Source organism: Elephas maximus, chromosome 4, assembly GCF_024166365.1.
Source record: "Elephas maximus indicus isolate mEleMax1 chromosome 4, mEleMax1 primary haplotype, whole genome shotgun sequence".
In the NCBI taxonomy this organism is placed as follows: Eukaryota; Metazoa; Chordata; class Mammalia; order Proboscidea; family Elephantidae; genus Elephas; species Elephas maximus.
The window spans coordinates 33,281,063-33,298,550 of NC_064822.1; the positions used below are offsets into that span (position 1 = coordinate 33,281,063).

Genomic DNA, 17,488 nt, shown 5'->3' on the forward strand with positions numbered 1-17,488 from the left:
TAATGTGGATAAGCTCATACACTTCTTTGGCTACCAGAGCTAGATGGTGACAGATTGAAGTCTGGTTAACTCACTGTACATCTGAGCTTTATTCCACAATATCACTGTTTCAGAGAAAACATGCCAAGCCATTTCAAGTTTAAAGAATACTGTCCGATGGTTTTCCGTAATCTGCGGGAGAGGTTTGGAATCGATGATCAAGATTTCCAGGTGAGTTGCCTTTATAACATTTGCTTCAAATGGGTTTTATTACACCTTTTGCTGTGTAAAGTGGGATTTATATTTTGTCATTACAAGTAATTATGTAATATTAAATTTCATTTTACATAAGACTCTTTCAAGGTTATTTTTGAACTAACGAGTTCTCTTGGCTAGATGCGTTTATACAATATGATTTCAGTATAGAAGCTGGTAGGAAAAGAAAGTTGATCGTCATTATCTGTGGATTGTGTATTTGAAAATATGCTTACCTGCTGAAATGTATTTATAATACCAAGATCAACACTCACAGTGTTTTCACTGTCATTCATGAATGTGCGCAAGGTGGTGAAAAAGTTGGGTTGCCCAATGTGCGTGTTCCCATCTGAGGTTGAACAAGGTGACGCTCTGCCTTCTCATGCTTAGATTTCTTCATACTCTTATGCTGTAAGCAAGCGTTCTTTCCACATTCCATTTAGTGCCATGTTTTGTTTTTGTTTTTTTGCATTTGGTGGCTTTTGGTGACTTCACTGAAATAGCCTGCGACAGCTGACGTGCTGTCTAGTGTTCCTCAGTGCAGTAAGACTGATGTGCCTTACTGAGAAAATAAGTGTGTTTAGATAACCTTCATTTGCGTATGAGTTATAGTGCTTTGGGCTGGGAGTTCAATGTTAATGGTTAACGATATGCATTAAATAAAAAAATTTTTTTTTTTTTTTTAATTTAAATACTGTGTCTTTAAACAGAAATGCATAGAACAAGGTTGACAAAAATGTGACCAGAGGCTTGCAAGAGCGTGACCTGGTCTTTCCCCTCAGAGCAATGGTTTAGTATTCACTGATTCAGTGTCTGCAGCAACTTTATAAAACATGACTATCACTGATAATGAGAATCATCGACTATAATATTCTTCAGAAAGAGACAGCGTTTCTATTTCCAGGTAAAAATGTCCCGCAAGCAGAACCTCACTTTTATTGCTGCTGTAAAATGTGTCAACAGCCTGTGAAAGAGTATTGAATTCACATTTCCTAGATTTGTAGAGGCCATTTAGGAATTTCAGAATTTTTTTTCTTGCTGATTGGCTGCTTTTAAATTGACCAACTCTGACTTGCCCGCAGCACTGTGTCAAAGGCTCTGCTTTGTTTTGTTTTTGTTTTCCCCTTGAGGTTTTTTTTTTCATTGTGATTTAGGTGAACGCTTACAGAGCAAATTAGTTTCTCATTCAAAAATTTATACACAAATTCTTTCATAGCATTGGTTGCAATCCCGCATTGTGTCAGCACTCTCCCCATGTTCTCCAATTCCATTTCTCCAGTTTTCGTATCCCTTCCCACCTTCTCGTCTTTATTTTGGGGCAGGTGTTACCCATTTGATCATCCCACCCGCTCTTTGGGTGCACCCAAGGCTCTGCTCAGAATCTGGACCTGTGTAGAGATAGTGAACCTGGTCCACAGAGGAGGGAATGCCACCAGCAGCCTGGCCAACACTTATTTCTCAAAACATAACAGGTCATACCTGAGTAAGCAGGTGAGAAATTTTAAACAATGGGATGAGGAGGGACCCACAGATTTTTTGAAAAGGATACTAAGCTCAGTTTGCTTTAGGGACCCTATTCTTTAAGGGAGAAATCCAGGGTAAGCTGTGACAGTATTCAACTTGAAGGGCACCCAGGATAGATAAAATAAAGATTTTCAGTTTAGGGCAAATTAGAGAAAGTGTTTACTAGATTTGAAGGGATTTAAAATGTCACTATTCTCGCAGTAAAGTGAACAAACTGTTGTAAAAGACCAGAAAGCAGCCCTTGGATCTCCTATGTTAGATTTCTGTTCTTAAAAAAAAAAAAAGTCCTCAGCTTTTAAGAACCTGGCCAGCTATACGAAAATCAAGTAGCTAATCTCAGGTCCCTTCTTAGGAAAAGTGATCATCCATCGGCAGATATGGCAGCCCCATCACCTCAAGTTTAAAATTTAACATTGAGAACCTGGCAAAGCAATGGTGTACATTTGTTATACAGTAGGTAGGTACCAATAGCCAGAGGAAGATGCTCCACATGACTGTTCTGGAGACTGGTGGGCTCCTGATGGTGACAGCAGTCCTATGGCCACTACACAAGCCAGCACTGTAGTACTCAAAGTGGAGACTTTCAAAGGACCATAGGCTCAGAGGACATGTACATCAGCTGGCACAACATAATTCTTAAAGACAATGTCCTACATTCTACTTTGATGAATAGTGTCTAGGGTCTTAAAAGCTTGCAAGCAGCCATCTAAGACACAAATATTGGTCTCTTCTAGTCTGAAGCAAAGGAGAGGGGAAAAAATCTAAAGACTCAGTGGAGCAATTAGACCCAAGGACTAATTGACCACATGAACCACAGCCTACATGACCCCGGGACCAGAAGAACTAGATGGTGCCCCGAGACTATGGCCCTTGGACACTCTTTTAACTCAGACTTGAAGCCACTCCAGAAGTCCACCTTTCAGCCAAAGATTAGGCAGGCCAATAAAATGATAACACATGAGAAACGTGCTTCTTACATCAATCAGGTAGAGGAGTTTGCTCTTAAACTCTGCAGCAGAGCCAACACTGAGATTTGTACTTAATTTTTAAGAGAGAATGTCAATTAAAATTATAGACTTAAAATTGACAGCTGAAAAAAAATAAACAACTTTTAAATTATCCTTTAAAGGATAATTTTTGGAATAGTAAAAAGGGAATGACTACTATGAAATAGAAAGAATAATTATATATTATTTGACAACTGTTCTTACATTTAAAGAGGCCATAACAAAAATGAATTCGGTACTTTAAAAGGAATTAACAGAAGATAACTTTAACATCCTAAGAAAATTTCTGCCTGGCTCTCTCCCAAAAGTCCCTGGGTGGCACAAGCTATTTGCGATTTTAGTGAAATGAGTTCTTCTATGTGGCCTTTTGCCTTGGTTCTTTGGGAAAACAGCTTGAGAGATTTATCCCCTGAGCCCTGAGGAGTTACCTTTGCCCTGGTTTCTACCCAAGATTTGTTACTTTTGTCCACATTGATTGATATTTCCTGGGTAAAGTATAAGCAACTTGGTTTTGATCTTTTTTTGTCTGGTTCTGGGCTGCAGCCTGCTGTGATTGGTATGCACCTTGCAGGGATTGGTCAATAGACTATACATATGAGGCGAGTTATAGCCTGCTTATTCAAATGAAATGTCTGTGGTCTACCAAGAGGCGATGGGTCAGTTCATGGCCCTGGTAAAATTACCATGCCTTGAAATCGACAAGGAGTTTGTGTATTTAAGCAGCTAGCCCTGTACAGAGGTTTTTGAGATAGAAAGGAGCAGGAAGGAGCAGAGAAAGAAAAGAAAGGAGCAGAGAGAAAAAGAGCTTTAACTCTGAAGACAGTGAGAGGCTGGGAAGGGGCCCAGCAGCAGAGCCAGTAGTGACAGATGGCAGGGCCAAGAGGAGCCTGTCCTGAGGGGGCCCAGAGGAGCCTGTCCTGAGGGGGCCCAGAGGAGACTGTCCTGAGGGGGCCTGAGAGGAGCCTGTCCTCAGGGGGCCCGGGAGGAGCCTGTCCTCAGGGGGCCGAGAGGAGGCATGCACAGTCAAGAGTTGCTGAGTGAGCTGTCCTGCACTGAAGCAGGAAGACTTTCCCCACATGGTTCCTGATCCTGAGTTGTAACCTGTTGGTCTTATACCCTGTTCTTTAATAAACCACTTCACTCTAAGTACAGTCATGAGTTTTGTGAGAAGTTGCAGTGAATCTCTGAACCTAAATGGGGGAGGGAAGAGTGCTGAGGGGAGAGAGAGCGGCTGGTGTCGGAGGTGGAGCGGTGCAGCAGCTTGGAGAATGTGGACACCTGGGGTATATTCCTCATAGGAATTGGCTTTGTGCTGATTCTTGTATTTGAAGTTATTCACACAGCAGTTCAAACTCACCCAGTGGCACTGCAGGAGAAAAGCCTGGAAATCTGTTTCTGTGACGATTACAGCCAAGAAAACCCTATGGAACAGTTCTACACTGTAACACATGAGGCTGCCATGAGTCAGAATCAACTCCATGGCAGAGGGTTTGGTTTGGTTTTCCTCTTGCTAAACAAGTGTGTTCCACCCTATATCCTTGTCCTTTTTTTTTTTTTTTTTTAATAAAACAGCTATACCATCATTTAACAGAAACTGATTTTTGAGGGCCCATGCTACAGGATCTTTTTAGATTCTTCAATTCATTACCAAGTTGAAGTTCTAGTATTTCTATTCATAATCCTATTAAATGAGATCTAAAACAAACCCATCAAACCTTGAATTCTGTACTGTAGCAAATAGAAAATATAGTTTTTAAATTCCCTACGATGACCAGTTTAGTTGCTGAAGTATGAAGACATAAGCCAGCTTTTTTTCCTTTTTTCCCCATCTAAAAACAAACCATATAAGTTGATATTTAAGTAAGTGCAAATTGCTGAGTACAAACTTTGAAGGCAAATTAGGCAAGTAGAAGATGATTCACGAGTAACTAATTGGCATGTCTGTTAGACTGTTAGTATGCGAGATCAGCATTAGGAGAGTTGGTGTGAGTATAATTAATCATTTTAACATTACTCCTTTCCTCGGCTTTGCCTGGTGCTTTTGGCATTTAAATTGCTGCTTTATCTTCAGGAAGTGTATTTCTATTAAGAAAAAAAAAAGTGACTGTTCAAAGTAACAAAGTAGTATATACTTTTCTTCCTTCCCTGATCCTGTATTCCTTTTCTGATATCTGTACTTCTTGAAGACTTTTCAACAGGGGCAGGGTCCCTGGGCTCAACCCAGTTCGTTGTCTACTTGATTTGGCAAAAAGGAGGGCAGCTGTGACAGCTCTGGCTCCAAGCACATGCCTCCTGGGCTCTGTGCGCATCAGGAGTGAAGGCGGGTGCTTGAGTTCTGTGAAAGCTGGCAGGGGGCCTGGGCGGGGCCAGACAGGGCCGCCATCTCAGCTGCTTAGCAGGCTGACTAATCACTGGCCAGACCTTTCATTCATCACAGTTGATCTAAAGAGCAAACATCAGTTGACACGTAATTCCAAATCACAAAAAGCATTCTTGTTTTCCCCTCCCGGAACCTGCTAAAGTGCATTTGCTGAGCAGAGCCTCTCAGTGGTCATTATTATTAAGATAAAGGTGCAGAATGCTCCTTAGAAGTGAAGATGGAGAGACCTCAGCTCTTATACCTCGGACACATCATGAGGAAAGACCATTCGCTAGTAGAGGGTCAGCAAAAATGAGAGAAACTCAAAATGAGATGGATTGACACAGTGGACTCAAACATACCAGCGGTCATGAAGATGGCACAGGACTGGACAATGTTCTCTTATACATAAGGTCGCTATGAGTTGGTCCCTAACAATAACGTGGCAGTAGCACTCTCGTCCTGCCTGTGCTGCTTCCATGTACCCACTACAGAGCGTTAAGTATTCAAATATTGCAGTCATTTTGTAAGCCCATCAGTGCAAGCTGCTTTGAATACTCTTTCTCTGTCTGATTTGAAAAATAGGATAGATAACCAAAGGTCTTATCATTCTTCGAAGATACTGGGTTGCTAACGGGAACCCAGGTATTATGTTGCTTTGCCTCACCATGTTTTTTTAGTTTATATTTTTGAAGTGCTTGCACTTTGAACAAGCATCTTTAAATCAATGTGGTGATAAGGAGTTCCATCATCTGGTTCATTCATTATTCAAACCATTACATTAAGGTAAATGGATAAATGGTCTCAACTTGTCCTGTTTTGGTGAATGGCATTTTTCTATACCCGAAAACAGTCAGTGTTGATCAGTGGAGACCACTCTGATAAAAGTAGACCATTGTAATTAGCCTACCTACAGTAATTGATCTCTAATGAAGAACTTAAACATCTTATAAAGAATTGAGAAGCATTTTTACTGTCCCAATAAGCATTTGTATTTTTCCTTTGTTTTCGATTTCTTGAATGTCTTTTAAAAATAAAACTTCTTTCCCTGCTGTTAAAGATAAATTCAAGCAACAGATCTAAAATATTCATCATTAGTAACAGTACCATCTTACATATATTTGTAAACCTGTGTGTGCTTATGACCAGTGCTTCCATGCAGAAATTTCTCCAATTACTAGTGTTTTGTAATTCCTTCATTGGTTTGTAATATACTCAGGGTTTAATTATATTCTTCTGGTCATTTATGGAAACCCTGGTGGCACAGTGGGTTTGAGTCATTTTTTGGACAATGTAACTGCATACAACCATACTTTTAAGAAGTGTTTCAAGATGAGTTCTCCCGTGGAGGCCTCTGCTGCTGTTGTTGCTACAGTTCTGGGTCTGACATTACCACTACTACAGGAAGTCCTGGTCCCTCTTAGGTGCTGAGTTATCAACTCAATGTGTGTTTATTTACACCTGCTGCTTGTCATTCTAGGAATGCAGAAGAGAAGGGTTAAAAAAAAAATCACCTATATGAGTCTCTATGAGTTGGAATTGACTTGATGGCAACAGTTTTCTTAATATGAGGCCAAATGGTCAACATTTACACTACAAAATAGATGAGAAGGTCAGGGGGCCAGGAAAACTGGGTTAATAGAAGCAGAACAACCAGAATGGAAATGCGGAGAAGGTTGACACAATATGGAAAATATAACCAGTGTCATTGAACAATATGTATAAAAACTGTTAAATGGGAACATAATTTGCTGTATAAACTTCCACCAAAAACTCAATAAAATATTTTTTTAAAAAAAGAAGGAAGAGGAGGAGAAGGGTGAAGGAATCTACTTTTTTGCATGCCATGTTTTGTATTAAACCCTAGTGAGATTACAAAAACACAGCCAAACTGATTTTTAACATTCAACAAGAAAATCTCACCCTCTTCCCGGTCTGTCGGGGTTACTGGACCTTTCTTACAGTCCTGGGAGGTCAAACAGAGGCTTCAGTTAAGGTTTCTGAGCCTCCCAAGAGGGTTGCCCACGAGAAACCAAAAAGTAGTACAGGACAGAGATGCTTCTGCATAACCTAAATACACCAAATAATTGAAGCTGAACCCACTTACTCATTGTCAAAGATAATATCAGGTTAGGTTTTCCCCTACTGCGTCTCCTGAATTAGAATCCCTCATTATTCACATTCGATGCATTTTCTTCTTTGTGTTTGTAACAGAGAATTCTAATTTTAAAAGAATTTTAAAAACTAATGGTTTAAACTTTTGCTGTTCTTCTTTCAAGTTTAAAAATAAAATTCTAAAGTGTCATGACCTTCAGAGTATACTAAACTTTGGGAAAAAAATTCTGCCAGTATTTCTAGAATATTATAAAATCTATTATGGTTATTCTATAGGGTCACTATGAGTCAGAATGGACTGTACAGCAGTGGGTTTGGTTTTTTTGGTTATTATGATTTTTTCAGATAGAGATTTCCCAAATAGAGTGTAAACTCCTTGAGGGCAGGAACTGTGTCTATCTTGTTTACTCCTATGTATACCCACTGTTTAGAACAATGCTTGGCTCACAGCAGTTAAGAAATATTTGTAGAAGAAAGAGGGGATAGGGTGAGGGAGGCATACCAAGCAAAGTGAACCTTCTGGACCAAAGCATAGAAACAGAAGAGTTTGTGGAAGGACTAGCAGTTGGGTGGTGATGGGTTGGCAAGATTGTGAGAGATAAATATGGGAAAACAGAAAGAGACAAGTAACTTGGAGACCGGGCTGAAGACCTCAACCGGATTCTACACCCAGATTCTGCACCCAGATTCTGCAGATTTTGCATAGGTGAGTAGGGTGATGAGATCTGTATTTTCTGAAGATAATTGAGTCACTTACATATAGAGTAGGAGCCCTGGTGGTGCAGTAGTTAAGCGCTCAGCTGCTAACCAAAAGGTTGGCAGTTCGAATCCACCAGACGCTGTGCAGGAGAAAGGTGTGGCAGTCTCCTTCCATAAAGATTAAACCAAAACAGAAAAACCAAACCTGTTGCCATCAAGTTTTTTCTGACTCATAGCAACCCTATAGGACAGAGTAGAACTGCCCCAGGGTTTCCAAGGAGTGGCTGGTTGATTCGAACTGCCAAAATTTTGGTTAGCAGCCAAGCTCTTAACCACTGTTACAGCCTTGGGAACCCTATGGGGCAGTTCTGCTCTGTCCTATAGGGTCACTATGACTCAGAATCAACTCGATGGCAACAGGTTTGGTTTTGAGGTTTTTGTTTTGTTTTGCTTACGTATACAGTAGGAGAGAAAGGAGTTTGTTGTTAGCTGCCATCGAGTCAGCTCCGACTCATGGCAGCCCCATACACGATGGAATGAAGTGCTACCTCGTCCTGCCATGATGGGTTGCAGATTGAACCATTGTGATCCGTAGGGTTTTCGTTGGCTGATTTTTGGAAGCAGATCACCAGGCCTTTCTTTCTAGCCCTTCTTACTCCGGAAGTGCCACTGAAATCTATTGAGCATCATAGCAACGTGCAAACCCCCACTGACAGATAAGCAGTAGCTATGCATGGGGTGCATTGGCTGGGAAATGAAACCTAGTCTCCCACATGAAAGGTGAGAATTCTACCACTGAACCGTCATCACTGCCCGATAAGGAAATTAGGAGGCTATGAAATAGCACCAGTGAGTGAAGATGAGGCATGAACTAGGGCATTTCTCCCCAACAGTGATAGCGTAAAGCAGGGAGCAGATTCATAAGAGCTAAGAAAAGCAAACTGACAGGATAAGGTGGCTGATGATGGCTCATGGAAGAAAAGGACAAGAGCCAAAGAGGTATTTGAGCCTGAGAGACTGGGAGAGCAGAGATGCTGCTCACTGACAGAGGGAAGTTTGGAGCCAGGGGAGATAGGAAGGAAGATGAAGTGGAGTTTTTAACATTGAATAAGGAGATAACCACTAGATACCAAGTGAGACTGGTCATCAAGCAGCTGGACGTTCTGAGGTGGGTGGAGCTCAGGCTCGGGGTCAGGAGCAGAGGCACAAATCTAGGAGTCATCAGCATGGAGGCTGTGGAGTTCCTCCTCCATCCCGTCTCTTGATTACCACATTTGTACTGTCACCAACCTGAATTTGCTTCTTAAACAGTATAAGCTCTCTTCTTCCTTTGTCACGGCTTGTCTGTTGGGTTTCCTCATCCTACCCTTTTACAGCTTCTGCTCACACTTTTTGGCCTCATGGAGTTAGTACCAGCAGCCTCACATTGCGCACCGGAAGGAAACTCCGCCCTGTACAAAGATGCACATGGGCTGAAACCCAAAGGAGCTGCTCCTCGCTCTACTTTTGGAAAAATTCTTTTGCAGCCCATCAGCATCATCAGATTTTTCTAGTGCTTTTTCTGGTGAGTTGAGCAAATTATTGTCCCCACCACAAACTGCCTCCAGCTTACAACCCTGGCTTCCTGTTCGTCCAAGTTTCCCGCCCGAGAGCTGACAGTCATTCATGCTTGCCACACAGTGCTTCTGTGCGGGCGAAATGCTGCATGTGTTTACTGTGAGCTTTGGGGACAGGTCTCTACTATTTTAATCCCCACGGTCAAGGCGCATCTGTGATATTTAAAGGAGATATACACTATGTGAAGTTCCTCCAACTTGGCTTCTCTCTCTGTTGGCCATTACCTTTCATTTTGTGTTCTCCTTTTCTAAAAAGTTGTTTCATTATTGATAAGTGTTAAATTGCACTATCTTGCTCCCCTCTATAATGAAAGCCCTGGATCACAGCTCAGACTTTCTTTGAAATTTCCCAAGAGCTTAGTGCAGGGCTTTGAACACAGTGGGCATTTAATAAACCCTTGATGATGATGTTAATGCTAGCATGTTGGTCTTTAACTCTCTGACGAGGTCAGAGAACCATCTGTGCTCACTCAGGTATGTCACCCGTGAGCTCAGAAGCCAGCCTTCTCTGGGCAGTCACTCCTGCCTCCTGGGCTGTGTGATTCCAGGCATGTAATCACAGCTCTGAACTGTCAGTAGGGCAGTGATTGCTTTCCAGTTTTCAAGTAAGGTAGCCAGGCTTAGTAAAAAGAACTTTTTCCTGGAAATCATGAGGACTGGGTTTGAGTCTTGGATCTTCACTGACTGATGCTGTGATTTTAAGCCAGTCAGTTGACCCCAGTAGGTCTCAGTGCTCTCATCTGCAATATGAGGGAGAAGGACGTGATGCCCTCTGATGGCCTCTCAGCTGTAAAATGTCTGAAGCTATTAAGTCACTTTGAGTAGGTGACTGTCATTTAAACACACAATATTTATGTGTTGCCTTGTAAGGTGGTGGCTTTTACATGTTTGAGCATGGCAGAACTGATTTTAAGTGGCCTTTCTGTTGACTACAAATAAGAACTTTTCAAACATGATTTTTTAACAATATACAAACATCTCCAAATGGAAAAGGCAAGAATGTGTACAAGACTATATGCATAGTTCAATGGAATTTAATGTTCACAATGCATGGTTATTAAAAAAAAAATATGTAGGAAAAAGTAACAGTTACCAAATCATGACATTTTTATGAGAGGTATGAAATATTGGTGGTAAGAATGAGCTAATTAAATTGACCTTTGCATTTCCTGCACTCTTCTGGAGGCTCCACTAATCCTGGACCTCCCACTGCTGAAATAAACATCTTCAATACAGACTTGTAGAGAAGTAGGGAGAAGGATAATGCCATTAATCCTTTTCTTCAGAGAAAAGGACAGTAAATTTCCAATTACAACTGTAAGAAGACCACTGAAGAGTGAGCTTCATCTCATTATCTTCGTTTATTTCCTGTTGTGGGCTGACATGGCACTAGAGCTTCAAACACAGCTGTTGAGGTTTGAGATAGGATATCATCAGATCAGTCATGTATTAGGCTATGGAAAGTAGAGGTGGTGAAAAATAAGTTTACTTACCAAGGTGTGGAAATGTTGTTAGGTGCTGTCAAGTCTGAGGTGCTAAGACTTGAAAAGGAAAGAATTAGGTAGTAAAGGAAGCCCTGGGGTGACCAATGGGGGGGGGGTGGAGGTGACAAAACACAGTGTCATGTTTCCGTCACACCTGTGTTTTAAATGTTGAATTAAGTATTTTAGGCTCCGCATTGAATGGGGTTGTGGATTCTGTAGTAGCCCGATGTGTTACACAAATGACTTCCCAGATCATAGCTTCCAAGTTCACTTTTCCAGACTTTCCTCCCCTTTCTCAAGACCTGTATCTTCAGCCAACCCCAGCTCACACTGTCTTATTCTTGCCTGCTACCTCTAGGTAAGCAGAGGCCATTACGTCTGAGCTCCGCCCTACGTTCCTTCTCATGTACCTGCAAATTCATTGACATCTTCAGCCATCCTACTTTCATTCCCTTCTCTCTTTCCCTCCTCTCTCAGAAGGAGTCACCCCAACTCTCTTCCCGTGCTTTTTATTTCATCACCTTCTTCTTCCTTTGGAAATTGACTCTGCTCATCTTTGGGCCCCTCTTTCCTGATTGGCTTGAGAGGATGCTGGGAAGTGAACAGGAGAGGATGCTGGGATGTGAGCAGGAGAGGATGCTGGGAAGTGAACATCCCTCCCAGTATCCTGGGAGGAACCAAGGATAGAAGGAAGATTTTGTGAGTTGAAATTTTCTACTTGAAACTGCCTCATAAAATGTTTTAAATTCTCTTTTAAAAATACAAGTTGTAATTATTGAGGGATGTAGAAAATAACCTACTTTTGTAGTAAAAGTGAACAGAGAGTGTGTGGCTCTTGATTTTCCCTGGTTGTAACCCAGAGGCTTGGCCAAAGGGGCGTTAAAAAAGTAATCAAAGGCAAATTGGAAGACATTCTACAAGTCCTTCCTAATTTTTAACTTCATTTACCAAATGCAGTAAATAATAACTTTTTATTATTGATAATGTATTTTTAAGATTGATCTGTACCTCTAAATATCTTCCAAGTTGAAAATTACTTTTTATAATAATAATAATAGCTATTATTTATTGAGTATTACAGTATTCCAAAGGAGCTCTGGTGGTGCAGTGGTTAAAGCAGTTGAGTGCTTACCAAAAGGTCAATAGTTCAAAACCACCAGCAGCTCCACAGGAGAAAGATGTGGCAGTCTGCTTCCTTAGAGATTTACAGCCTTGGAAATCCTATGAGGTCGCTATGGGTTGGAATCGACTCTACGGCAGGGAATTTTAGACTGTATTCCAGGCACTATTATAAAAACTTTGTATCTAACTTAACCTCCAGACACACTTTTGTTTAGTGTTATTATTCTCACTATTATTACCTTTCTACAAATATGGAAACTGAGGCACAAAGGGCTTAAATAACTTGCCCAGAGTCTTGACTTCTAAACCTTCCATGTCCAACACCATGCTGTATTGCCTCCTAACTTCTTCATCAGTACTCTTTGGAACTTGAAAAGTCATCAATCCTCTGGTAATGGCAGCATGAACTTCAAAAAAATATGAATAAAGTATGAGTAAACAGTTGTTATTTGTTATTAGTTGCCATCAAATTGATTCCGACTCATGTTGACTCCATGTATGCAGAGTAGAACTGCTCCTTAGGGTTTTCAGGGCTGTACTTTTTGGAAGCAGATCTCTAGGCTTGTCTTCTGAGATGCCTCTGGGTGAGTTTGAACTGCCAGCCTTACAGCTAGTAGTCAAGTGCTTAGCCATTTGTTCCACCCAGGGACCCCTAAACTAAACAGAGACATGATTTTGATGTTCAGAACATTCTGATGAATGTATACTTATTGGGTTTGTGAACGTGCTCTCTTCTGGTGGCTTCTCAACTTGGGAAAGGTATATTGAAGCATTTCAAAAGACCAGTCAAAGATTTCACCCCAAATTGCCTTTGTATTGCGTTGAGACTTACCAAAAAACCTGATGCCGTTGAGTCAATTCTGACTCATGGCAACCCTATAGGACAGAGTAGAACTGCCCCATAGAGTTTCCAAGGAGTGCTTAGTGGATTCGAACTGCTGACCTTTTGGTTAGCAGACATAGCACTTAACCACTACACCACCAGGGTTTCCATGTTGAGACTTAGACTCCAAATATTCCCAGAACCTTTTTTTTTGCAAATTCACCCTTTTAAACCAATAGGTCAGGTCCCAGATTTTTAATTTTAAAAAGTTTTACCTTACTTACCTTACTATAGTCTCTAAGCTTTCCCCATGTACAAGGGGTTTGTTTTCTTATGGGAGTAGATGTCTCCAAACCCTAGGTAGATTTCTTTGGGTAATTTTACCTGGCATCTTTCTGATAAAGACAGATAGCTAGATAAAGGTAAAAGTTCCCCCAAATGACTGTTTTACTTTGGAAATGGGAATTACCTTGAAGATGGCCAAACCAGCCCTGTAAATGATGCTTTTCAACCCTTAGGATGAATAAGATCTTCATCTCACACATTGACTTTATTAGGTAGTTAAGGTGAGAAAGAATTAAAAAGCAATGCCTTCAGTTGGTCTCAACCCATCTGGAGCAAAGGAGAATGAAAAACACCAAAGACACAAGGTAATTATGATCCCAAGAGACAAAAAGAACCAAATAAATCAGAGACTACATCGTAGCCTGAGACCAGAAGAACTAGATGATACCTGGCTACCATGGATGGTGGCCCTAACAGGGAACACAGCAGAAAATCCCTGATGGAGCAGGAGAACGGTGGAATGCAGACCTCAAATTCTCGTAAAAAGACCAGACTTAATAGTCTGACTGAGACTAGAAGGACCCCGGAGGTCATCGTCCCCAGACCTTCTGTTAGCCTAAGGCTGAATCTGTCCCCAAAACCAACTCTTCAGACAGGGATTGGACTGGACTATAAGACAGAAAATGATACTAGTGAGGAGTGAGCTTCTTGGCTCAAGTAGACACATGAGACTATGCGGGAAGCTCCTGTCTGGAGGGGGGTTGAGAAAGCAGAGAGGGACAGGAGCTGGCTGAATGGACATGGGGAATACAGGGTGAAGAAGAGGAATGTGCTGTCTCATTGGGGAGAGAGCAACTAGGAGTACGTAGCAAGGTGTATATAAATTTTTGTATGAGTGACTGACTGGCTTTATAAACTTTCACTTAAAGCACAATTAAAAAAAAAAAAAAGTGATGCTTTCAGCTAGACTTTTTCTTCCATGCATGCAAATCTTGTACTAACTTACAAATTTCATCTTCTTCTTCTTGTTTTGTTCAGCTTAATATGTAGAGAGTAACCCAGATTCAGCATTCCCAAAGTAAAAGATTACTCCTTTTAACACTTGGCATTCTTTGCCAAGAAAACCCATGTAGTTTTAAGCAGGGACAGAGAGATGATATGACAGTCTTCTAAAGATAGAAGCCAATGGCCTAAGGAGAATTTAATTCTCAGGACATGTAAATAAATTAAAATAGACATGAGGAAGTGTGCCACATGGTCAGAAACGTGATGAATTCTCAGGATTGACGTTGTCACCATCTGCAGGACTGGTAGGGAAATAAATGCTAGCATCCTTCAGCCCTGTCTTCGCACTACAAGAATTGGCTGACTTCAAGCCCAGGGCTCAGCAGCACATGGTTTTCCTGTCCTAAAACCTTGCTACACAAACTCACATCTGTCTCAGTCTTGCCTCCAGAGAGGTCAGCTCCTACTCCCACCCCCTTCAGTTAAAGCCGACTAATGAATAGCCCTAGAATGAGTCAAGATAGATTTGTACACATGTTAATAAAAGTGCAAATTAAAGGACTCTGGATTGCATTAACATTCTCACTGTTATTGATGATGTTTTCTACACACTTTACTTGGCAAAATTGAAAACATAAAGACAGGCTCTGTTTTGTGCCAGCTGGCTCATGCTCAAAATTATAATTAGAAGGTGTTTGTTGCCACGGAACAGTCTGTATCAGCTGTCCTAACATAATGCCCACAAGGCTCTAGAGCCCAGTCGAGGAGGCAGCACAGTGGGGTAAAGATGGCGGCAACTGCTCCAGCCCTCTGGATCTGTCTTACCTATAAGTTGACTGATTTGGGAAAATCTCCAAGGTTGTTTGCAGCTCTAACGCTCTTTGATTATGAGATTTATTTATACATGGAGGGACCCCTTGGGGGTAACTAGAGCTCACCCCCAAGTTTTGTTTCTCTCAGGGCCTTTCTCTTCTTGGCCTCCCCAACCTGTCCAGACATCCTGTATGATGCTATGATTTGTTTTTCCTTTGTGACAGAACAGGCACATTAAAGACTTTCAGTATTCAGTTTCTCTAGATAGCAGACTATTTTTAGGTAACTCAATGACAATTTTCAATATACAGTCATGACCTCCTTCCCTTGGCTACCTTTCTCTTCCATGCAGATATTGTCCTGAATGCATCTGCAGTCTATGCAGTGTTATTTTTATGCTGTTCCTTGAACTATTGTCATCTTCTCTTTAATCTCTCTCCTGGTTTCCTAAATCCTTATGCCCCTGCTGAGATGATGGTTGTACTATCTTCTGACTGGACTGTTGTTGGGAAACATGTCGAATCACCTTCTGAGTTCTGTGCCCCCCAGCAGTTCCTGGAGCAATGGGCCATGTCTTCAAGTGCATACCTTTTTAGAATTATAAAAAAGCCGGAATTAGAGATCTAATTCAGCCTACCTATCTCCCTGGGCTCATTTTCCATCAGTTTACAGACCTGGAAACTGAGGCTGAAAGAGGCTAAATGGCATATCCACAGACTGATGCTGGCAGAGCGTGTTCTAGATCCCAGACCAATGTCTTAACCATTGCAGTGTGCTGCTTTAAGAACGAACAATTCTACTTTATTTCAAAAGCTACAAAAAAAAAAGTCTATGATTAACACTGGCAAAGGTTTATATTTAGTAATGACAAAAATCTCTAGTTTAGAATGGCAAAATTTTAGTCTTGTTTTTATAAATCGCCCTTTTGGTTATCTCGCATGAAGCTTTAGGCAGAGACTTTGGACATATTACTAGACTCCATCCATCATACCTCAGTTTTATTATCTTCAAGCAGAGAAAATGCACCTGGCTCTTCATATTTCACAAGAATGTTGTGAAAATAAATATGAAATAATGAGTCGGGTTTTTCCAGGCCTTGGAATCTTTCCAGGGATAAAGCATTTTTTAATACAACTGCATTAACTCTTCTGATTCTCTATCCATTGGATAAGGCTTTCAATAAATTTGATTCATATGTTTTTATGTACATAGTGATATAAAAGGTACATTCTCAGCTTGACAAAGTGTCTGTTCCTAACATTACTAATTATTTGAACACTAAGAGCCTTAAAGAATTTCTTGCACATACTGGAAGTAGATATTATGGGCTGGGACAACTCAAGTGGCTATTAAAAAAAAGAGAGTTGAGACAGACTCAAGATTAGAATTCACAATGTTTTATATCCTAGGGTTAAGACAGTATCCTAACTCAAACTGCATAATTAATAATTATAACAATGTCTTTGAAACTGAAGGGAAACGCAAAGAATTTGGAAGGAGGTAGCATCTGATCTAAGGAGTAATTGCATCATATGATTATGCATTTCTAGTCCTTTACTTTATAAACCCGTACATGGTGTGGTACATACTCACTATTGTTAAACATTAATTAATACAGTGAGTGCTGTGAATCCGTGAATAGTTTCCCATTTTTCCCAGTTGGACATAGCATAATGGGAAGAGCATTAATGCAGGTGACTCTGTGATTATAACTTAAACTCCCATAATACACTAGACCTTACCCATTATCCACTAGACCACAGTTCAGTAGACTCTTGGTTCTCCCATGTGGTCTGCAGACCAGCACTATCGGTATCATCTGCTTGTTAAAAATGCCACCCCAGACCTACTGAATCTGCACTTTAGCACAATCCCCAGGTGATTCAGTTGCTCATTAAAGCTTGAGGAGCACTGACCATGCAGTTTTCACTTCACTTCTCCGCTGTCGCCTGTGAGGGAACACCCTACTACCATACCCAATATGCATAAGAAGACCACCTATGAAAACCAAAGCTGCTGTAATCCAGTTCTTTGCTGAATATAGTTATTCTTTACTATGTTTTCCAAAAAATAAGTTGTTTTTTAATGTATTTTCTGTTTTACAGCTTTTAATCTGTTCCACCTGGCATTTATAAAGTTGATCCTGCTTTGACTTTATGCCTGAAAATAATTTGTGCTCTTACAATTCCTGGAGTTCTTATTTACCCTTAGCAAATTTATGTTTGGGAGGAAAAAGTAAGACCATTAACAAAGGGCAATAATTGCTTTTTTTTTTTTTGGCTAGTGTTTAAAACTCTGAAAGGGGATATTCACTTTTGATTTTCTTTCCTTTTATTCTAAGTAGGAAGTAATGTAAAAGAGGATTTTTTTTTTTTAGAAAAAAATGTAATTGAGAATTAAAC

At 40.7% G+C, this 17,488-nt stretch overlaps 1 protein-coding gene across 3 annotated transcripts in view; it reads left to right on the forward strand.

Moving 5' to 3' along the window:
* Nucleotides 1-17,488, forward strand: part of PIP4K2A (phosphatidylinositol-5-phosphate 4-kinase type 2 alpha) — a 194,742-nt gene that overhangs the window by 110,802 nt on the left and 66,452 nt on the right. For 2 of the 3 annotated variants that reach the window (XM_049881848.1, XM_049881850.1), the window contains exon 3: nt 114-210. In XM_049881848.1, coding sequence (XP_049737805.1) covers nt 114-210 — 97 coding nt within the window. Of the gene's footprint in view, nt 1-113; nt 211-264; nt 1,726-17,488 lie in introns of those variants that run through there. The other variant, XM_049881849.1, reaches the window with a different exon arrangement.